This window comes from Papio anubis, chromosome 11 (genome assembly GCF_008728515.1).
Source record: "Papio anubis isolate 15944 chromosome 11, Panubis1.0, whole genome shotgun sequence".
Lineage (NCBI taxonomy): Eukaryota > Metazoa > Chordata > Mammalia > Primates > Cercopithecidae > Papio > Papio anubis.
In genome coordinates, this window is record NC_044986.1 from 58,226,830 (window position 1) to 58,251,399 (window position 24,570).

Sequence of the window (24,570 nt, forward strand, 5' to 3'; positions counted from 1 at the left end):
CCACCACACCCAGCTAATTTTCATCGAAACAGGGGTCTCATTACATTGCCCAAGCTGGTCTCAAATTCCTGGCCTAAAGCAATATTCCCACCTCCTAAAGTGCTGGGATTACAGTCATGAGCCACCACCAGGGCTTCATCTTTTTAATGCCTTTATTTGAGAAAAAATAATTACTCTTAAGAGGAAACTGTCAGAACAATGACCAAATAATAAAACTTTTGCAGTATTGTGTTTCCATGTCTATTGTTTAAAATTCATCATCAGAGTTAGAAAGTCCTGCAGGATCAAGTTGTGCTTGTCAATGGCCCAGTGTGTTTATATCTCAGACAATACAATTGCTTCTCAAGCATTTCTGTTGGGTGTGGAAGACTGATTTTGGGAAACCAGAATAAAAATAAACTTGAATATTTCCTAAATTCATATGTGATCAGTGTTTTGCGAATTTGTAGAAAGGTTCAAACAATTGAATAGAAGTTTAATACCAATGGTCACTATATGAAATATAACTGTGGATTTGAAATAAAAAATTCAGGGATTTATTTATGAATTTTTAAATATTGGCTTTAAGTGAAAGCCAAAATGAGGTCTGAGAGCTTCTAGTTTTCTTTTGTCCCCCCACATATTTGAAAACTGAAATTCTGTAAGAGATTATCTGTGAAATGCCTTTCTTTTATTACACCCATAAATTTTAGGAATGGCTTTGATCAAGCCTTCTGCCATTCTTGGTTTCTAAGTCTTTTACTCATACGTTAATAACTTTAAAAACATTCTTTCTATTTTTGTTGTAATGAAAGAGGAAGTTTCTAAATAGTTAAAAGGGAAACACTGAAAATAGAACACGTAAATGATAATAACTAAATTAGGGTAGGTTACTCCTCCTCCCCCCCCCCCCCCCCCTAAAAGTAATACACCAAGCCAGATATTCTGGCGATTTTTTTTTTTTTTTTTTTTTTTTTTTTGAGACTAAGTCTTGCTCTGTTGCCTGCCCAGGCTGGAGTGCAGTGGTGCGATCTCCACTCACCACAACCTCCGCCTCCCAGGTTCAAGAGATTCTTCTGCCTCAGCCTCCCGAGTAACTGGGACTACAGGTGCTTGCCAGCATACCTGGCTAATTTTTGTATTTTTAGTAGAGACAGGGTTTCACTATGTGAACCAGGCTGGTCTCGAACTCCTGACCTCGTGATCCACCCGCCTCAGCCTCCCAAAGTGCTGGGATTACAGGCATGAGCCACCATGCCCAGCCGGTATTTTAAGATTATTGTCTGTAAAGAAAATGTACCAGAGAATTGATATCCTCATAGGAAAAGCATTACAGAAATGCAGGGTATTATCAGTAACGCATACTATACATAGAACAATGTTTGTCTACCCTAATACTATGATCAGTGGAGTTTTGTTTTCTGGCTCATGTTTAAAAGACACACACAACTTGCAAATCGAATGAGTTAACGCTCTGCCGACTTCTCTAGACATTGACCTCGGGGGTTAAAGTCTTAGGAAAATTGTGCTGGTTTTCCATTCCCCTGATTCCAGTCCCTACCAACAAGCAAGTCCTATCTCTTCAGTGGAAGCTCACAAAGAATTTCTCGAGAGAATATGTAGCTGTGTTGGCAACAAAATTCTCTCTGCAAAATGGGAAGGAAGAGTTGTTAACTGATGAGTCAATCCAGCTTTTATAGCAGTTTATCTATCTTCGTGGTATTTCCAAGAGCATAAATGCTATTAAAAAAAAGAGACGGTCATGACAGGAAGAACACAGTAGAAAAAAACAGGAACATTTAAGCCAAAAGCAATTTACTTTGCCAGTAAATGGTTACATTTCCCTTTGTTTTATTATTATTATTGTAAGAGTTGGGGTTGACATAAAAGTTTCCCACACCTGCACTGCCCTGCCATGTAACTTGTGTGAACCCATAGTGAAATAAATATATAAACAAATTGTCTGCAACTCTGAGCTTCTAGATCCTTTAAGGAAAACAAACTTGTTTTGCTATATTGTTGAGAAAATAGACTATAATTCATTAATATTGGAAGGCGTTTAAAAAGGAAAAAAAAAACATGGGTTAGCTGTCAGAGTAGCCTAGAGCTCTGGAGGTAGCTTGATTCTCTGAGGATTAACACCTATAGAAATAGCAGTGACTTCACAAAGGTGAATAGTTGTTAATTTCTTGGCACTGAGTAAGAGGAACAGATGGGCAGTCAGAGGGGAAAGATTTTTTTTTTAAAACCACAGAGATCTTTCACTGATTAGGCAGAAGAGTCAGTGGCCCACTGGTTAGGGGGGTAATATGTAGGGCTCTCCGACTAAGTTTCATTGGCCTTAGTGGAAGTCTTGCCACCTACTGCTGGGTCAAGACTAATGGGGACCCCACTTGCTGTCAATTCTGTCTGTGGGACAGTGTTTCCTGTCTGGGGTGGGCTGCAGCACCCTCATGCTATGTAGTACTTGAGTGTTTTCATTTGGGGAGAGCTTCCTGGTGACTGCCAGCCCAAGTTAGTATGAATACTTCATTATGAGGCAGTGTGTGTGTGTCTGTATGTGTGTCTATCAGAGATAAGTTGCTTAAAGCAGGGGCTCTGGATAAAGTCCAGTTGCCTGTGTTGAAATCCTTCTGCTACCAGTAACCATTTATATGGTCGGAGACAAGTAATTTCATCTCTGTCTCAGTTTCCTGGTCTGTAAGATGGGGATAAGGATCATGCCTTCCTCTTTGGCTTGCTGTGAGTTTTAGTGCAGTTATTGTATGCAAAGCACTCAGAAGAGTGACTTGTACAGAGAAAGTGCTCAGAAATGGTTAGCTACTATTATTATTCACTTAGCTACTCGTATTATTCATGTATAATACTGAAAACATTCATGCAAAGAGCATTTACTGAACTCTGTGATAAGCCAGGCCAGTGAATTATATACACACGTAAAAGTAACAGTACGTCTATTGCTTTGCACTTATTTTTTTTTCTAATAAAACTGACTGGAGCCAGATATGCCATCAGTAAGGGTACTGCTCTCTCCCTAGCAGAGCTTTTTCTTGGTAGAGATCTGTCTCACCTAAAGAACAAGAGCTGGTCTAATTCTGGAGTCTTAGGATTTAGGTTCTGTCAGTAAGTACATAGCACTGAGCTTTCAAGGAGAGGGCAGGTATAGGTCCTCGCAGAGTGGCTGGAAGGAGGTGGGGTTGTCTCTTCCATAAGTGAATTAAAGTCCACAGACCCACCCCACTCCTGCCCACCAGCACACCATAATGCACCTGTTTTCACTCACTGACCTAGCAAATGACGGATTATGACTCTAGAGGGAAAAAGATGTGGCCTGGGGACCAGAGTGTTTGCTGTCCCCAAAGCCAGCCCTTCAATACCAAAACTTTACCTGGAGTCTTCTGAATCCAAAAGGTCTCTGATTGGATTGCAGGGGCACCTACCCAGTCCTTTGTGCTCCATTCCCCCTGTACTTTGAATATTTGTGCTCGTCAGGGTGTTTGTGCATTGCATGTGGGGACTAGATTATAGCCTTACTGAGATACCAAAGGCCTTACGTTTCCTGTCTCCATTCCCAGTGCAACCTCAAGTCACCGGTTTATGTTTGCAGAGCATAAACATAAGTAGTAAAGGTGAATGCAGTTTTACAAGTGCCCAGTGTGACAAGTATACCACGTGTGAGGTTGGCGGGATCAGTCTATGAGGACAGGAAAGAACACTATGTGGACGTATTTATTTCCATTAGTCACTTTTTCATTCAACAAATACGTGTTATGCAATGCTGCCTTTTGGGTATTGTGCTGGGCAGATAAAAGACACATCCCACAGGGTCTTGCCCTTAAGGATTCTCCAGTCTAGTATAATAATATGCCAGAAACCACAGCTAAAGTACAAGGAGTACAGTGATAATGTTCCGTAAGGGAAGGAGAGAAAAAAAGTTCAGAGGGGAGAGTAGGAGAGGAATTTGATTTTAAGCCCTGAGTGACTGGTAAGATTTGCCTAACCATACCTGAAATACTGAAGTACTTGCCTTAGTAAGAACAAAGGGCTTTTTCTCTTGATCAAATCCCATTTAGAGTTTACGTTTGTGTGACCAGAATATTAGGTGCTAGTCTGTTCTAAATTTGTAATTCTCAGAATCTGCTGGGGGAGTACATGTGCTTCTCTGGGTTCTGAAAACAGCTCAAAGAATGGAGAAAATAAACCCAGTTTGGGGATGACTTCTTGTCAGTTCCCGGAACCTATGCCTTTTTTTAAACACAGCATGTTCAATGCAAGTTCTATCGAAAAGACCTTTGGGATTTGAAAGCTTTTCTAGAAATAAATGCCTTTTAGGTTTAAGTGCTTTTCGCCAAAATGTTAGGAAGGGAAGATCATAGTAACAAGTCTTAGAACAGAGGGGATACTGTTTTGTTTGTTTTAATGAAATGCCTCAGACCTGCTACCCCAAGTTCTGTTTGTCAGCTTTCTGCTCAGCTATTATTTTGATAAGGGACTTGAAAGTACATCCTTCCCTCGTGGTCATTAAAGTCTTAACACTTGGGTCAGTTGTGGAAACACTTCTGTGCTACACAAAGTCTTCTAAACCAAACAAACAGTCCATGCCCTGGCTCCAGGCTGCGGACCGTGTCAAATTCATGGAACGTGGCATCGTGCTCTGACAAGGGGAGCAAGAGGTCAGGATCCACAAAACAGGCCGGATGAAATCACCAACCCCGTGCGGGGAGGTGGAGAGAGCAGAGCCCTCCCTGCCAGTCTGGCAACTCCAGCAAAGTCCTCAGGCTCATCCCACACACTCGGTGCTAGTCACTGCTGTGTGTTTACATGAGTAATGGAGCTGCCGGGGGAGGGGAGTTGTAAGCAGAGTGCTGAGCCTCGCAGCTCACATTCGGAGGGAAGCTGACATCCACACCAAGTCGAGACTTCCAGGGATGTGGCCGGGGAGCAGTCACATGCTGTAGCTTTCATGAGCACAGACATCAGTCAGGCAGATGTTTGTCGACTGGAATGGGTAATCGCTACTTTCTCTTTGCTTGATTTTTGTTTATAAGCTTGTTTACCTTTGGTAATTCCAGGCTGGCTTTCTGGGATGGACTTTCAGAGCAGCGTTTAGGGGAATGAGAGGAGAGAGCGGGTGTGGGAAGGGGATCCTAAGCCCTAAAGCCTCTTTTTAAACTTTTGCCTCTCTGATTCTAAAGGCAGCTCTGCTTTACTGAGCTTTTACCAACAGTAAAACTGTTATCCGGAGGAGAAAATCAAATTAGTAGGATTAATTGTGTTTGTAAAATGAGTACAATGTAAAAATGCCCTAAAACCACTGGTTAACTACCTAAGTAAGATTAACAACAGTTAAGAAGGTTCATGTTGTTTAGATGTGACATTGTCATAATCACTCCTTAAGTAATAAAGAGTGTGGGTACCTTGAAAGGTCTGAACAAAATTGTTTAGGGTGTAATTCATTAGCTTGGAGTCGTTCTGAAGTGGTTGGTTGGTTAGTTGGTTGTTTTTAATTTTGCTTGACTTGGGTGACTGATGAAGTTAAATGTGAAAGCTGATGCCGGATAGTCATAGCTCTCAATAAACAGCAGCCTTTCCTCCGACTTTCTGTATAGATCTTAAAAGGAACCAAGTTGCTCAGCATCAAGGATGAAATAGAACTTTGATTTGTATCTTGTCTTTTCAAAAGTGTAACCCCCATGGAATCAAGCTAACCCCAGTGTAATCTTTGGATGTTATTTTAAATAAGCCTGAAGATCTTCATAAAAATATATTGAAAAGGAAAAGAGAGCATGCTGATTTAAATGTATCTGCCAGATTTGTTGAGATTTGAAACATGCTGGTTGCGGTATTATTAGTAAATATATGTAATAATATTTTCCAGCTTGCTGTTGTGAATGCCTCTCTCTCTTTAGCTATCTCTCTACTTATCTGTATGGTAATTTGAGAGAATGCCCTTGTCTCTGAATATTTTGTAAAAGAGATGTTTTCAACATTTCATTACTATGATACCATAAGGGCAGGCATGTCACTTAGGTTTCTGAAAGCAAGATACAAAACAAAAACCAAAGATTGAGCTCAAAGCCTGGCTCAGTTTTTCAGCCCCAAATGCTTCTTGTCCAACAATGTGGAAGGATATTTTTCTTACCATGATCCTTTAGAGCTAAGAGCTTCGTGTAACTTATATTAATTAGACATGTTAAAGCTAAATAGATTAGCTTTGGGAGATATGTACAGAAATGTATACTCACTCTACCAATATGTAAGCATTCAGAGAGAGAAGCGTGTAATAATGAGGGCTGCCTGCCAATATATGTACATTTCTCTGAACAATTAGAAGGGATCACTGTAGTGAGATTCTGGGTCTTTAATAAAGAAACCCATGCAAATGAAAATGTGTATCAATTGTTTTCCATTTGTTTTCAGCGCCAAATCTTAAAGGCAGACCACGCAAAAAGAAACCATGCCCACAAAGAAGAGATTCATTCAGTGGTGTTAAGGATTCCAACAATAATTCCGATGGCAAAGCCGTTGCCAAGGTACGGTCATTCACTCCACGGTATTCATTTCGTTGCATCTTTTTATTTTTGCTTTTTCTCTTTATCTCTCTGTGCCTGTGTCTTGGAGGCAGTTTTCAATTCAGCATCTGACTTTGGTATTCAGAGCTTTTGAAGCTCTATGCTGTGCCTGTTCCTGCCACCTCCCTTCCCCCTGGTTGCTGTGGGGTGGGGGAGGTAGGCATTTTGATTAGTCAACAGAAAGACTTCCTACCTCCCAGTTTGGCCTGTTATGAGTAAAGGACAGATGATTAAGCACCCACGTCATTGAGGCTGAGATTTCATAGTGGGTGACACAATGACATAGTTTACTCTGCTTGTGTCAAAAATAGACCAGCTGAACCGTCCTCTTTCTGAATGTGTTCATCTAAATGTGTTTTGGAGATTAACAGAGGATGAAATTAGAAATAGCTAGAATTAATCATTTTAGTTATGTATTTTTCAAAGTCACTTCTAATTTACATTAGACTAAAATTAAAGATACATAGCAAAATATTTAGATGTATACATATGCCTACAAGCATTTATATACTTTTAAAGATCTCTGTTAATCCTGAATGAAAGTAAATTCTACACTGTTGTTCAGGACCCAGGTCCATTTTTTGCCTAAGCATTCTTTGGAATCTTGAAAGTGCATGCCTAAAGTATTTAGCACAACAAAGGGTAAAGTATCACTTTATATTTTTAGACTTACCTTTCTGACTTCTGTGGGCTTGGGTCAGATTTCCATGGTTCTGTTTACTGCATTTAGGTGTTATTTTTGTGCTAAAGACAGCAATAGTCCCTTTAGGATTTTAATTGAAGAACAGATTTCAGCTGACACCAGTTTTCAGATGAAAGAATCAAAGAACTAAACTTCTGAAAATGGGACCATTTTGATTAGTGGTGAATTTGGAAGAGTCTGATGTAGAAAAAAAAAAAAAAACATGAATTCAGTTCTGTGTTGACAATCTACTGTTTCTCTGCCATGTACTCTACCTTCTTTCCAGTGTAATGAAGTAAATCTTAGACTTTCATATTCTAAAAAATTTTATCTTTAAGTATCATTGTTTCATTAGGAAATTCTAAGGACTTTTTGCTTAGAATTTCTAAATACTGCTAAGATTCCAAAGGGTTAAGAAGAGATCAACTAGTGTCAATATGTATTTTCCATTTTCTGGCTGAAAACAAATCTCTTTCCCTAAAGTTATTTTTGTTCTGCACATTCAACTTTCTGCTAGTTAACTCCACATGGATACCATGAATGACATTTTCTTGTGAGTTGGACACCTCAGACCTAGAACAGACTAGAACTGTCTACCTAGGACTTTGGTTTCCATCGTCTTGAAGGATGTCAGCAGGAACAGTTCATTCCCTACTATGTAGTTTGCAAGATCCTGCAGAATGGAGCAAGAAGGTTTTAAGACCGTAACATTCAGCAGAGCTTGCACTGCCCATGCCTTCTGTTGGTGCCCAGCCCATCCTTCTTGGTTGACAGCATGTGTTTACTGCAGCATATTCTGTACCTGAGCCCAGCAGGATAAAGCTCCTTTCCATGCCACGTGGAATCACCACCACCATCCTTATGCCTCTCGGAATTTTACAGAACTTGTACAATTGATCTGAAGGAACAGATCTCCAATGTTTCTCTCCATGGAAGGCAGCTCAGAACTCACTGTTGGGTTCACAAAGCCGAGAAGAACAAGAGCCTGCTGTAGAGATGGGCTGTATTTGATGTTCACTGACTTCTTAACAGGAAGGATAGAAGTCAGTCCTGGGTTTTCTAAGTGACACCTTTACCCCACCCCTGCAACAGTGCTGCCCATCAGCATCTTTACAAAGAGATGGATCATTCTTCCACCGTTGGTGTTCAGTGGAGAACAGATGAATGTCATGCTGCAGTCAGCTCCTAGGGACTGGTCTAATGGCTTGGCTCTTTTCAGAGTCTTGGATTACAGTCATGCCTTGGCCACTTCCAGTGGGTCTGGCAAGACCACTTAAGCAAAAAGATCAGTAGGTATGAAGTGTGACGAGCTTGTCCGTTGGCACCAACAGACAGATGTAAAATCCCTGCAGAATGAACAAGCCACATCTGGGACAAGGACAGTCATTAAAAAGCATGTGTGCCTTCATGTGGTCTTTTCTCATGAAACACTACAGTAGAGATTATAAGTCTGTGACCACCTAATCATCTGTTGAACTGGAAGCAGCATCTTAGAGAACAGTGAGCTGTTTGACTTTGTGACCGAGACCCATGTGACTGTTTCTTTTTAAAAGTGCCTCAAACAGACCATTTCTAACTAAGCACCAACTTCATGCAGCTCCACACAGCACAACTCTTACAGTGGGACCCACTGGGTTTGTTGTATTCATGACTGGAAAAATAAGTCAAGTGATTTGCCGCTCGCCATCAAAACGTGGCACCCCTTCAATGAGAACATGAAAACTAGCTTTGCAAGACCATGTTTTCCAAGGTAGAGAAAATTACATGGCTTCCCAAAGATAGCAAGTGTTACATGGGGAGGAAACTACCAATACTTTGAAGATCTCATGACTGTGTTCAGCCCAAATCCTGCCATTTTTTCTGGAATCATCTTAAAGCAGTGGACCTGAGGCCCAGGACTTTCACAGAGTGATCTGTAACAGAAATCTTGGCATAGGACCCTAATAAAAGGCCTTCATTGACAGAAGGCAAATTATTTTTAAGATCCCATATGCATTTTCTGAAGGGCAGAAGTATATTACAGGTGGTTTATATTCTGAAGGGAACACAAAAAGGGAAACTCTGGTGGGAAGTGTGTTCATTTAAATCATAAACATACTTTCTATATTTCACAAATGTGATACTTTCATCATTTTCAATATTTTTCCACTCATTTAGTCCTCAGAACTATTCCCAGGGATGATCATTTTTGCTTTACTTGCTTTACTAAGGAAGAAACTGAGGGTCACCTAGCAAGTTAGCAGCCAAACCAAGATTAGAACTCTTGCTTTTTGTATTGCTGGTTCAGCACATCTCACTGCCCCAGTTGAAGGCTGGATTAGTTATAACTCAATCCCGTGGAAGGACGTGGTTAATATCAAATAGGTGGTGGATCATTGAAAACGTTAAATGTTGATTCTTTAATTAGCACCTCCTCAATCATTTTGGAAACCCCAAAGCACTTAGTGAGCTCAACAGGTATATGGTGCTCAGGTCAGGAAAAACAGATCTAGTAATTAATTGTCACCATCAAAACACTGGGCTTTCTTAGGTCAACATGAAGACTGGCTCCCATTTCTACTACCACCTGCACTGTAATAATTTCATAGATAGCAATGCTGAGAATGCTTTGGGTAAATGGAAAAACAGATAGAAAGGAACTTGATTTAGTCCTAACCAGAATCAGAATCATACCCTAAAGAGCTCATTTATGTTAACTGGGGAAAAAAAAATGTATCAAGCTAGAACAAGAAAAGAAGCCTCTGTCTGCTCGTTTAGTTCTAAGTACCTGGCCTCCCCAGGAGCCGCATGCCCACTGAGATTCAGGACGGAGTTCAGTAGGCAGCAGCCTGGCTTCACTTGGAGCCTTTGCTATGTAGCAGGGAGTCTGGGTTACTTTGGACCTGGTTCGTGCACCCCTCTGTGTCTTCCTTCTGTTTCTGAGTGTTTCTGCACAGATGAGGAAGAGGGTTAAGCAGCTCTCTACACACCAAGGAGCTCAAACCTCATTCTCCTTTTAACAGTGGTTCTTCTGACCTAATAATATAGGTAGTTGGCCCATGATCACTGCACATTTAAGACTCTGTTAGTTTTATACACAAACCTGAGAGACCTACTCCTTTATGTTACAAGATTGGGGTTTGGAGCGGGGCAGACCTGAGTTCTAAACCCAGAAGATCTGCCCCTTCCAAGCCATACATGACCTCACTAAGCTCTAGTTTCCTCAACTGTAAAATGTGGCTAAATATCTCCCTTTTACAATTCTTAAGAACATTAAGGGTAGAGTATGTGAAACCCACAGCACTGTATCTAACTCATTGTAGGTGCTCAATTGAAAACTGATTTCCTTCCCTTTTGCTCAATATACAATAGAAGGAATGGAACTCCTTGGCACATTGGAAACCCCCTAGATTTGTCTTTTACTTTTCATTTGATAAGTCACATTTCTAAGTAGTAGGCTTCATAATGCCTGGTAATAAGACAGGCTTTTTAATTGGAAGTTTGTTTTGATTACCAATTTAATATTTGTATTAAGAGTGTCAGAAGAGTATAACATTTAAAACCACAAGGCTGCCTGGGCTTAAATTCCAGGCTCCCCACTTACTAACTAGGGCATGATCTTGTGATGTTGTACATGCTGCTCATCCTGTCTCCCTCCGTTTCCTCATTTCTAATACGAAAATAATAACTACCTCATTCGGGTTGTGAGTATGAAATAACACATAAACAGCGTTGAGAATAGAGCCTGGCTGCCCAGGAAACACTCAGGAAGGGGTGGGAGGCAATACAAATTAAAACTGGAGTGATGTTATGATTTCAAGAAGCCATTAAATTATAGATTTCATCAGAACTTTAGATCCAACAGCCTAAAATTTGGCAGTGAAAAATGATGACAACATAAAGTATCACAGGATGTTCGCCTTAATATAATGTTACAGAGTACAAAATCTACATGGAAAACTTGTTTTAGTCCCGTTTCCACAGCCACTTAAAAGTTAAAATCTTACCTAGAAGCCCCATTGAATCAGTTTCATAGGAAGTTTTATCTTTGCAGGACCAGTCGAAGGAGATTAAACTTTGTATGTTCACTTGAGAGAATAGGCAATGAGGAGCTCTTGCAGGGAATGCACTTTCCTTTACTAAATAAGCATAGTCTTTTATGTTCTAAATGCTTAGGAAGAAGGAGCTGCAGGGAAAGAAAAAGGGTTCGAAATCCTGAAATAGACACAGTTGTAGAATATGTGGGACATTTTTATTCATAACATTTCCCCAGCACTTGCCCTCTTCTCTCCCGATGTCAGTTACAGAGATGTAAAGAATATTGGAATGTACACATTCCCCATGGGTGCACTTGAACTCAGAGTCTGACCCTTTGTACTTCCCCCTTTTACAATTAAAATAGCTCAGCAACTTAGCGTTATATTTAACGACCATCAAAGGCCTCTTGTAGAACATGGCAGTGAGGAGGGAACGTTAGGTTAGCCGCTCGATATGCCAAGTTCCCTATCTGCCTACAGTGTGGAAGGAAGAACATCTGGAGCCTTTACCGCCCTTTATTTTTTAATTATGGAGCTTTATACTCACTCTTCTTGGGTTTTTAGCTGACCTCTACTCTTTCTTCTGTGGCAAGTTAACATCTTATTCTTAGAGCTGACTGATAAAGCAAGAAGCCCTCATTAAACAGTGAGATCTTTGTTTCCTACTGAGGGTGTACCCCCGCATCACCCTTGGGTGGCAAACAGCAGAGGCCTTGCTGGTATTGCTGATGCCAGCATCTGCTGGTATTGACTTGTTTTTCAAGGTTGCTGGAGAGAATAGCAACAAGAATGGTTTACTACAAAGGAATAGACTTGCCTTTCATTTTGATACAAAGTATGAAATATGGTACTCTTTGTTAAGGAGGCAGGGTTTGTTCAAGGACATTAACTGATGCTTCTCCTCAAGAAAATAAAATGTATTAATATAGAGAGACAAAAGAATGTTTCTACCAGATACAAAGCCTTATCTCTCATTTCACATCAACATACTTGTCAGGAGTCTGAAAGAAGCTGGCATAGTTTGGCAAACTGTGACCCACTTGCTGGCAATTTCTGTCAATAAAGTTTTATTGGAACACAGCCACACCCATTTGTTAACATATTGATGATGCCTGCTGTCCTACTAGAGTTGAATAGTTGCAACAGAGACTGTGTGACCCAGAAGCCTACAATATTAATGATGTTACCCTTTACAGAAATTTGACTTCCCCTGGCCTCAGACAATTCATCTTCAGTGATGCCTCTGAAAAGCTATTAAAAGCAGGGATAATTTACTGGTTCACCCTTAGCACTCACTGAAAAGTGTCGCTGGCTCTGTCACTAGCTCTGTCTTGGTAAGCATCCCAGGGCTGTGCCTCGTCTGATGTGGCATATTTTCCCTTTTCCAGGTGAAATGTGAGGCCAGGTCAGCCTTGACCAAGCCGAAGAATAACCATAATAACTGTAAAAAAGTCTCCAATGAAGAAAAACCAAAGGTTGCCATTGGTGAAGAGTGCAGGGCAGATGAACAAGCCTTCTTGGTGGCACTTTATAAATACATGAAAGAAAGGAAAACGCCGATAGAACGAATACCCTATTTAGGTTTTAAACAGAGTGAGTATACTTGTTTTCGTTTCTGAATTATCAGAGCTGCTCAGATTCTTTGAATTGGAAAAAATAATTTTGACTCAGGATTATGTTGAAATCCTAATCTGGGGATAGTGCTCTCTGTTTATACTAAATCCATAAATGTTCCAAGCCAAGAATTTTTTCCCTGCCTTTTTCCGCTACATTGTTCCCTTCTGGGACAGTTGCAGTGAGATATTTATAGGCTTGAATCCACTGATTATGACTGGAAATAGACATGTTGAAAGTTTCTCATTTTCTGTTTTGTCAATCTTGAGTGTCTGTGACGCCTTTCTTGTGAGATAATAATATGACGTAGCTTTATCAGGCACAGATGTTGCTTGTGAAAAAAAACAGCTTTTAAAAGGAGGACATTTAAAGATGGACAAAAGAACCACGAAGAGAAAACACATTTCCTAAGCCCCAAATGTGTTAAAAGATTAAAAAATCCAACTTCAGAGAAAACAATAAATAGACAGATTGGAACAGGGGGCCTAATTTTGGATTACCTTGACATGTACATTTAAATGTAAATGTCATAGTGTATTTGTAAGGAGAATGGGAAACTCATAGCCGAACAGAATTCCAAATCAAAAGAGAAGAAATTCAGATCCTGCCTTGATTTTGCAACTGAATATATATTTTGCCTCTGTCTGGATTTAGTGGTGCACAAAGCGATGAGCCTCTGGCTTGAAATAGTATTTTCTCCAAACGTATCTTCCTAGATTAAAAACATGTGTCATTTTGATGAAGAATGTCAAACCTGTGTGTTTTACATAACAATTTACATACCTAATAGCAATTGGCACTGATTGCAAGAGAACACTCGCAGCCATTATAAACTTATATAACTACGAATGATTACAATGTTTGTCTGAAAACTGGTTGCTTGAAATAGAAGTAAAATTAATGTACTATGAACAGCTTTGTTGCATTATGCATTGGTTCAGATTAAATCAAGGCCGAGGCAGGGCTCTTGATAGCTCTGAAGTAGTGTAAGGTTCAATGAGGCTTTGCGAACATGTTGTGTCAAAGAGCCTTTAAAAAAAAAAATCATTTTATTCTTCATTTCCCTCACCAAGGAATCACTTGAAGTTCAATTTTCCCCTCATGTAAAAGAATCAAATCCATAGCAGTCCCATTCCATGGTATTTGGTATAAATGAACAGGGTTGCTGGCGATTTGGTATAGTTGTTTAAGAGCATAAACATATACAAACTCTGCAAAGAGAAATCTGTTTGAAAAAAATATATTTGCAACATCACACAGGCCAGTTAGGGGACTAAGTGGGTTCATTACTCAATTCCTCTCTGAATGAATGTCTTCCTTCCCTTTTACCTGTTGTATCACTGTGGCCTCCATGTGAAATACTTGTTTTGCTACTCACTGCCAGCCACCATATGTTGGTGAAATACTGTATGATCCTTTAATACAGTGCCGCCATCAGACTTTCTATTAAGAAGGTAATCATATATTCAAGTGGCTGTTATTTATTGATTATGGAGAGTTCTTATCTGAGAGAAGCTCTATATATTACTGTTTAATCAGTGACTTCTTTCTAAGGGTTGAGCAAGACCAACCCCAGTTTTGAAAGCCCACACTTTTTCCCAAAGACACCTAATTTAGCTTCTCTTGCTCTGCTGCTGACAGTAGGACTAAAACTCTTGCCTTTATGCTAAAAGTAGAACCATTTTTGTAGCTTTATGACTGTTTCTTAAGAAATGTTTTAAGTGGTAATAATAGATTCTGTTGTTGAATGCCCTTTGGGCAAATTGTTTCCTAAGAACTTAGCTCTCTGGGGTACATTAGTATTTCTTTTTTTTTTTTTCTCTTTCTCATTGAAAAAAAAAATGTTTTAATTGACATTTCTTGGAAATATGTTAATGCAATGCTTATCTAAATACTTATTGTCCCTCTAACAGTTAACCTTTGGACTATGTTTCAAGCTGCTCAAAAACTGGGAGGATATGAAACAGTAAGTGTTTAAGCAACTTAAATGAAATAATTTTGCAATCTAACTTTTCCGCTCTCTTTGACCAAAATGGAGAACATGAAAGGGCAAACCATCACTGACTGCCTTTTCAAATGGCTCTACACTTCTGGGGGTTTATTGGGCCACTTTGGAAACAGTCCCAATTAGTTCCAGGTTTGGCAAAATTGTAAACTTGTCATAAAAACTACAAGTGGAAAACATATGTAACTCTCCCCTGTCAGGGAAATTAGTTGGGTCTGTAATTTTTTCCCATGTTGAGAAAGGGCTATTATTGTACAACAAGCCAAGATTGCATAAAAGAAATTTCCCTTGGCAACATACCTGACATCTGTTCATGTCTAATATGGGAAATGTATTAAAGGCTTTCAAAAGTAATCAGTATTGGCCATTAAGGAATAGAATGCAGCAGGATCTCCTCTCATTCTAGGGCAAAGAAGCTTTATTAGACAAGGGTCAGTGCTGCATAAACAGGAAGTTATCAAACTTATTCAGAGCAGGCTCTGACACTCTTTATCAGCTAATTCTAACTGACAGCAATGGGTTATTTTTAGCCTACAGGAAAATTTGATGGCCGAGGATTTTTACAGCATGTATTTTGAACCAATGAAACATTAGAGCAACAAACTGAGATTAAAATCTTTAAATAAGAAAGAGCTGCATAAATATAGCCCACAGAGATGACATCTGTAATAAAATCAATTGACATAGGAAGATGTCGTCATTGGGAATATTTTCTCCTCCACACAATGATCAGATTAAGTTGTGTAGTTTCTTCTTGCAATTGAATAAGAAATTATTTTTTCATTGCCTAAGAAGTAATCTGGGATATCTCTGTACCATAGTAAAATGACAGTAAGACACACAAAGTCAAGAAAATGAAATTCATTTTAGCCCAAACGCAATAACCAGTGCTTCTTGCCAGATAAAGCACATTGTTCCACAGACTGATATAATGGTTTGATGTGTGGGTCTTGGGATGGCGAAAGAGGAGACAGGCATTATGTGGTTCAGATAATCTGGTATTTACTTGTTGAGCTATCTGCTATGAATTCTGACTAAAAATTCTTGGTATGAGTAATATGTGCTTGTAATATGTTTCATATATGGGGTATGTACACATGTTTATAAAGAAATATACATGGACTACATATAAAATGTGCATTTCATATACATAAATTTACTTGAAATATTTATCAAGTGCCCTATGTAAAAATTATAATTTTTCACTTAGTTGAGTCTGTTGATAGGATCATGATATGAACTCCTTGCCACCGTAGCTCATAGTTTTTGGCAAAATCTTGAGCTAATTATAGCCCTCATTCATGTAAAAAAAATGGTAACTTATTCAGGGTTAGTCTCATAAATGTAGAAGTCAACCCCACAGGCTAGACTTTCAAGTCTAGCTTTTAATGTTTAGAATAGGAATACACATTTTTATATGAACTATGACTACAGATAGTTATATGATATTGAACAATATTATGAAATGTCTTTTCACACTCAGGAACTTTTTGTTATTCACTGATAGGGAGAGTGCCAACAATTTCACAGAATCAGTTTTTCCTGCTTTTGTGTCTTCTGTATCTTCACAAATATTTTTTTTCCATGCAACAGCAAATTGATGTAGAATGTACAGAAGAAACTTCTGATAAATTTCATTGTTCTTTGAACAAATAGTATTTATCCTTTTGCTGGATGAATGAATGACCACACAATCAGCAACACACCTGACCACGTATTTACTGAGTACCTTATGTGTACAAGGCATTGTTTTAGACTCTGTTAGATGCAAGGTTTCAGTCAGGCCAGTAATTTCAGTCCTTAAGTTGCTTACCACCCAAGAGAGGCAATAATGATCAAACAAGGTGGAAAAAGGTCAGTGCCCTACACAGGTAAAGTACTTACTCATGTAGAGATGAGAGAAGGAAGGCTTGATGGCTCTGAGGCCATTTGGGAAGAATTCTGGGGAATGGATAGAATTTAGACATGAATGATGGATTATGCCTTCCAGAAAGAGAGAATGAATCAAATAAGGGAAAATATGTGGAGGCAGAATAAAGTTGGGCATGGTGGAGAGTTTGAAAAACATAAACTAGAGTGACAAGGTGGCTGGGACAAGTGGCCCTGAAGGGAAGTTTCTAGAGAGAAGGATGGAGAGAAGATGGAACCAAGTAAGGAAAGTCCTCCGATGCTAGGTCCCTGATGTTAGGCCTTCAGATGCTAGGCCCTTTCATGCTGGGCCCCGGATACTATGCCCTTCCATGCCATGCCCCAAAGTTATTCGTTAGGCTGCAGAAACTACGGAAAGTTGCCAGCTCCCCATCTCTGGTGATAAGAGTCACTCCTCTTTCTGGTACCGTGTGGGTGCCTTCTCAGTGGGAAATTTATGCCCTCCTTTTAGGCAGATAGGCAGATAAAGGGAAGGCAGAGAACTCTTCCTGAATCTGTTGTTCTCTGTTGCCCTCATCTCAAAATAATCTTTATGCCAACGTGGCATAATTTAGGGGTGACATATTCTGATCCCCTTCACTGGAGCTGGGGAATATGGAAGATCAAATTGGCATCTGCTCTCCATCTGGTCATGAACAGAATTTTAAAAGACATTTCTGCTTCATCCCTTCCTTCTTTCCTTCCTTCCTTCTTCCTTTTTCTTTCTTTCTTTTTAAATGTTTCATGCTGTAGATTGGCCCCGCAGATACTTAAGTTTGCCACCACCATTCTACATTTAAGCTTCGGAACCTCCTATAAGTACAGAATACATTTTTCTCTTGGCATATTTTGACTAATAAAACTGTGAGATGTTCAATGGGCATTGAATTTTGAAGTCAGTCCAGGAGATGTACAAATAATATCCAAAGTCTGAAGGCTTAAGTTGTCATCACAGAGTTACTAGAGGACACTTATCTTTGACATGATCTGGTATCAGAAACGAGTGTAGACCTGTAGTCATTGAGAACTCAAAAGAGATCTTAGAGTCTTCTAGCTCAGTGGCTCCTAAAAGCTACTGAAGAATAGGGCTCATGTTTATAATGGGGAACTTTAAGTGGTTGTTTAGACCCCCACCCCAAGATATAAACTCTGAGTTGGGGCATGGGCCCAAGACGTAGAGAATCCTTTTCTTTTAAGCTGCCCAGGTGATGTTAATTCAAATCCAGTGATAACAGTGATTCGTAACACTTAGCCGAGTATTTCCCATGGCTCTTAGCTTCAGCATGTGACCCCTATCTAAGTCAAGTATCAAAGACTTTTCTTCATGCTGTTACTACAGAAGCAGGCTAGAATATTCATATTTCCTCGGCTCAAGAGCAGCAAAGAGTTCCTGACAAGTATTTTGGCATTTGGTAAAATGGTAGTCTAAGTTGGAACTCAGTAAACTATTTTTATTTTTAATGAGGGGAAGTGTAGAACTGTAGTACTCTCAAATTAATTTTTCTCAAATTGGCCTTTGTACCAAAAAAAAAAAAAAAAAAAAAAATGCCTGCTGTGCCCCAGTTCATAGCCTCATTTTACAAGTGAGAAAACTGAGGCACTGGGAGATGAAATGAGTTGCATGGGTTCATCATGGCTTTCTTCAAATTCTGACTTGCTGAGGATTTGGTACACAGTTGTCTCACGACTCTGTAGCGTTACTGAAAGAGATTTATAAATGATTGTTCTTTGTGCTTTCCATTCCTAGCAATCTCTAATCTAAAATGCTTCCTACATATTTGGGGCAATGTTTTGGGGAAAGAATCCGATAACCTGCCTTTTGTAGCATCTTTTAGTCTGTTTTGTAGCATCTTTTAGTCTGTTTTTTGTCTAACATTTGTAGCATCTTTTAGTCTGTTCTTTGTATCTAAAATGAGCTTTACCAGATGTACTAATTACTAGCTGAGATTTTTATCTGATTCTGGAGAACAAAATGTGTGAATTCAGGAGATGAGTCAAGAAGTATGGATAATGTAAATATTCAATAATAGTAAAAAACTGCAAGTATAAAAGCTGTAGATGTATTGCTTCTGCAGTTAACTTGTGATTGGATAAAGACATCTCTCTGGAATCCCTTCTGGTTATGAAAAGAGGTCATCTTAATTGGCTTGTTTTTGTTTGTGGTTATAAACTATTCCAAACCTTCTGGTTTGAATTGCGGATTATGGATTATTTCATTTCAGTCCTCTACAACCATCAAATTGAATTTTTTTTTTTTTAAAAAAAAAGAGGAGCAGAAGTTTCATTGTAAGCCTTTATAGCATTTGACTAATGGCTGTATGCAATTCTCTCCGTCTCTTCTGCCTTTGCTGGAAATGTATAGAGTGTCTCTTCATCCTTTGGTTGAGAGAACATAAATATATTGAATGGATTTTATTTCCTACAAAACAATATTCTGGCATTTTGATTAATTGACAACAAGGACCCTTCCTTTGCAATGTATCTAGCTTTTCCTTCCAAACGTTAGAATATGGATCACCTACAATTGAAGAGGCAGAGCTGGATAAATCTTTGCTGATGAACTAAAGAGGCCTTCACTTCAGTGTCTGGTGAAGCAATTAATGCTGGAAGAGTAGCTTGGGGTATTACCAGGATGCAGCATATGGCGGTGGTTTGCTAAAGTGATTTCCATTTGGCTAACCACTTGATGGCAAGCCAGAGGCAGTATCTGGAGAGAAGGTAGAGTTGAGAAATGGGTCTTGAGTATATCTTACCCTGGAGGCACAGTGATACACAGTGGTACCTTCTAAGAATGTCAGTTAGCAACCCTTTCTCTTCCCACCAGTGGGACAGGGCCATTATTTTTCATCTGGAAGAAGCAGCCTCTTTCCTTGCTGAAAGGATTAGGCTTTGACATCAAATTCTGGCTTTGACATCATTTTTAAGACATCTGAATCTAACCCTAGTTTTCTGGACAGGCAAAGCCTCTTGCTTAAATTCAAAATTCTCCAGGCCAAAGATGATGTCATGTACTTTTGAAAGACTCCAGTTCCTGGAGTACTACCAGGAAAAGAAAGTCATCTTCCTTGAATTCAGTCCACCCTCAAGGTGTCCTGAGAAAGAAGCTGTTTCTCAGAACAGCCCGGGCAACATTGCTTTCAGGCAAACTCTTCTCTTGACTTAGTATTTCCTACACATTCTTAAGCCATTGCAAGAGTTTAAGTCTGAAAAGATTTCTGCTACCTATTTCCTCACCAGACTGCAAAAATACCAGTATTATTGCATTCCTGCAGCCTCAAAGATAGAGAAATCAAGGCTCCAAGAGCATGTCTTGAGTTAAAATAGTGATTTTCTACTTTTTTTAAGTGACAGGATATTTTCATCCAATAAAACTGTGGAAGGGACAGATTTTTTTTCCACTCACCAGATCAGTCTTTTTGGCCAGGTGGGCAGTGTGGAAAGTTACTTTCAGGCTACCTTTAAAATGCTACCTGGGTTCTAAAGACAGGTTTTTTGTTTGTTTTTGTTTTGTTTTGTTTGAGGCAGAGTCCTCTGTGTTGCCCAGGCTGGAGTGCAATGGCATGATCTTGGCTCACTGCAACCTCTGCCTCCCGTGTTCCAGTGATTCTCCTGCCTTAGCCTCCTGAGTAGCTGGGCTTACAGGCACCCAGAGACAAAGTTTCACCATGTTGGCCAGGCTGATCTCGAACTCCTGACCTCTGATTACCCACCCATCTCAGCCTCCCAAAGTGCTGGAATTACAGGCATGAGTCACCACACGCCACCTCTAAAGAGAGTTTGAAAACCTCTATATTTATAAGCAATGAAAATGTTATGAACATAGTAGGTGTGCAGTGCTTTTCACAGAATCTCTTGGGTCTTACCTACACTAGGGAGAAATAACTTTCAAATGTCTTTGAAGTGAGATTAAATCTCACATGTACCTAGATTGGTTTGTTTTACTTGGATGTAGTCTGCTCAGTTTTTCATCTTGTGTTATGGTTAATTGTATGAAGTTATGCTTCCCACTAAACTATGAACCCTTGAAAATAGTGACATCTCTTTCTTTTCGTGACACCATCTCACACTCTACCCTCCATCCCTTTCTTTCACCTTCATACCTCTGCACAGGCATAGTGCCTGAAAATGGTAAGCAGTGGTGGATGGTGATGTTATGAATCTGTCATCTAATTGAGGACCTTGAAGAGGAGGCACAGTCCAAAAGAAATAACTGTGTGGATGAATTTGGCTATTTTCTTTAGAAAACAAAGAGCCAGGGTGGGCGGGGTGGCTCACGCCTGTAATCCCAGCACTTTGGGAGGCTGAGATGGGCAGATCATGAGGTCAGGAGATCGAGCCCATCCTGGCTAACGTGGTGAAGCCCTGTCTCTACTAAAAATACAAAAAAATTAGCTGGGCGTGGTGGCGGGCGCCTGTAGTCCTAGCTACTCGGGAGGCTGAGGCGGGAGAATGGTGTGAACCTGGGAGGCGGAGCTTCTAGTGAGCCAAGATCGCGTCACTGCACTGAAGCCTGGGCGACAGAGTAGGACTCACTCTGTCTCAAAAAAACAAAACAAGCCAAAAAAAATTAAAAAAAAAAAAAAAACTAAAGAGCCAGAAGTTCTCTGTTCCTCTAAAAACCAAATATAATAGAAGGTCAGGTTGAAACACGAATTATAACCAGGAGGCCTGAGGCTTAGTGAGAGAGTTGATCAAACTAGCCCCTTGATTAGATCAAATTTTCCAGCTGAATGGGGTTCGGTACTAGACACTAGGAGGCAGATGTTGGTTTTATTCCAGATGGAATTTTAAAGCTTACCCACATCCAGAGAGGACATTGGATAACAGAATAAAAACTTTAAGCAAATGCATAATTAGGCACCATTGAAGCATGTTTCTACAGAAGGCAGATTTACATGAAGCTGGGAGATGTTACCATGCCCTGTTCTCTCTCCTTATTGGGCTCTGAGACCCATCATGGGTTTGGACAATGGGGGAATTTAGACATTTCTTCCTATAGAGTCCATGGCTAGTGTTTGATTTACATCTAGAGACCAACAAAACAGAGATGTGTGCCCAGGAGACCTGTGTACTTAACAGCATTTAACAGTTGCGAAGAGCACATTTTATGACTTTCCCGTGGAACGAAAATATCTCAAAATGGCCCAATTCATCCAGGCCATTCAGTGGAAGCTTAGTAAACAGAGGAACCACTTCCTCGAAGGCCCAGACTTGTCTTCACTCCAGATGACCCTCCCTGATATAAACTATTTAAACACCAGAACTTACTAAGTGCTAGGGGCTGACACAGACCCCTGGCCTACTGCAGACAGCTTATTAATGCCCAGCGGTGCTTGATGTTGGCTTCCTATGGCTACAGTTTCAAACCTAGTATGAGACAGATTATTTTTCCCTCCTGTGATAATGCATTATTTATTCCTAAAGGGCCTTTTCTTTTCTCTGATAGACAAGTGTGTCGCAGGGCATTCCCTCGTTTAGATGGTAGGAAGGGGAGGGAGGCACGGTCAGTTTCACACCCTAAAATATCCCCGGCTCTCTTGCTCATCAGTTTTCACAATTTGTATTATTTCATTGATATATGTGTTCACTCAATTGTGGGTATCCCCCACTAGAATACAGTGGTGTTGCATGCTGGCCCTACTTTTCATTGCTGCATCCCAGCTGTAACATTTGGTAGCACAATGCCTAATAAATGGGCGATGTCCAATAAATGTTTGGTGAATTAACGGATGAGTGAGTGGTTGGATTCTGATATAATTGAGACTGATTTGTGACTCAGTGGTGAACTTAATATAGAACTTCCTTTTTTTTTTTTTTTTTTTTTTTTGAGATGGAGTTTTTGTTCTTGTCGCCCAGGCTGGAGTGCAATGGCGCGATCTTGGCTCACGGCAACCTCCACCTCCCAGGTTCAAGCGATTCTCCTGCCTCAACCTCCCGAGTAGCTGGGATTACAGGCATGCACCACCAGGCCCGGCTAATTTTGTATTTTTAGTAGAGATGGGGTTTCTCCATGTTGGTCAGGCTGGTCTTGAACTCCCGACCTCAGGTGATCCACCTGCCTCGGCCTCCCAAAGTGCTGGGATTACAGGCATGAGCCACCACACCCGGCCAGAACTTCTGTTCTAACTAGAGATACAAGTGGTCAGGGTGAACTTTATGCTTTGAGAATAAAACCACAGAACACTTAATTCAACCCACCACCTTAGATTGATGCTGTCCTCTTAGCTAGATTTCCTCATTGGGAAAGACTGAAAGCTAAAGGTTGAGAACTCATAGCAGTAACTGTGATTCCCATAGTTACCTGCCTCATTTGAAGGAAAAGGCTCCCAGTGTTCTGTGTTACTAACTTGCTACAAGCATGGGCTATTCTCAGGTCATTCTGATGTGGAAGCTGCTTTATGCAGTGAAAAGAAGTCCACTCTTGAGACCAGAAGACAACCATGTGGGTCCTAGTTTTGGCACTCTGCTGCTGTGTGTCATTGGGCAAGTATGCAGCCTCTCTGAATCTCCCTTCTTCTGTGAATGAGATTCCTATAACCTGCCTCACAGGCTATGGGAGGATTATATGATGTCGTGGATGTGAAAATCCTTTATAAAATAGACAGTGTACACAAGAGACAAAAGGATGATCAGAGTGATGGTTTCTTAAGTGACTGCAGGGACACACACAGGCTGTTTTCTAACTCTGTTGTGTCCCCCAGGGCCCATAGGTCTCATCTGAGTGAGGGGAATCTGGCGGTGTGTTTCAAGGGGCCTCAGTATTCTAGGGTCTTTGAGGAATCGTGCAGGCACTTGGAGGTGTCCTGTTTCTTCTCCCTTGATATGTGGGCCTCAAATAGGTTAGCCCAAGATTGTATCATTTAAACGTTGGAGGCAGATTGTAACTACGTATAAAATAATTACCAAAATACATATTTTGAGTGTTTTGAAAGGGGTTGAAACCATTTCTTATCATCTAAAACAAACTGTAAATAAAGAAGATTTTATTTTCAGTTGCACCTGCTGGTAGGTGGTTCTGTCTAGTGAGAACTGTTGAAACTGATTGGTTCAAGAATGCTTCATGGGAAATTGAATAATGCACACCTAACATTGTCTCGAGGTCCTACTTGGGCCTGTTGAGAAGGGTCTATGGAAATGAAGGGGTTCTTTTTATTTGAAATAGAAAAGGTACCATTTACCCATAATATTTAACCACCCATCTCCTCCTCCTCACATTTACAATTACAGAGCCCCAGTTGCAAGTTGAGGTTTCTTAATTTTTTTTTTCTTTGATTGCTGCCTTTAGCCCCTTGGTGAACTCTGCTGGCAGCCTCGTGGGTATTTTTCAAAAGAAGCCTCCTGCTTGATTGTATTAAATTCTGCTAGCACCTTTGCCACGCCCTGTCCCCTACACATTCAAACAACAGAGTTTTCCCATAACCCTGTTGAGAAATGTTCATGAGGACCTCAGAACTTGTTCTGTCTTCCAAATTTCAAGGAAATACTAGACTTACTTGGATGTAGTAAATGACATGGTTTCCCCAAATTAATCATTTGCCAGATCTTGCATCTGTTATTTTGTAAAATCTTAATTTATGTACAAAAATAAAATTAAAGGAAAAAATAAAACAAGACCATAGTGTGCAGCTCAGGATATTACAAGCTGTTTGTTTTTATTCCCTCAAGTCAATAATGTACATAGCTAGCATTTTAACTGTGGAATATGTTAGTTTTCATATGATTTGATCAATATCCCATTTTCTTGACCTAAGTGAATAAAAATAAACAGCTTGCAACATATACAGTTTCAGATTT

At 40.0% G+C, this 24,570-nt stretch overlaps 1 protein-coding gene across 8 annotated transcripts in view; it reads left to right on the forward strand.

Annotated features, from left to right (window-relative positions):
* ARID5B (AT-rich interaction domain 5B) overlaps positions 1-24,570 on the forward strand; it is a 192,485-nt gene that overhangs the window by 139,379 nt on the left and 28,536 nt on the right. For 6 of the 8 annotated variants that reach the window (XM_017963014.2, XM_017963016.2, XM_031652215.1 and 3 more), the window contains 3 exons: positions 6,400-6,512; positions 12,638-12,842; positions 14,777-14,829. In XM_017963014.2, the coding sequence (XP_017818503.2) occupies positions 6,400-6,512; positions 12,638-12,842; positions 14,777-14,829 (371 nt within the window). Of the gene's footprint in view, positions 1-1,154; positions 4,988-6,399; positions 6,513-12,637; positions 12,843-14,776; positions 14,830-24,570 lie in introns of those variants that run through there. The other 2 variants (XM_003903913.5, XM_031652216.1) reach the window with 2 other exon arrangements.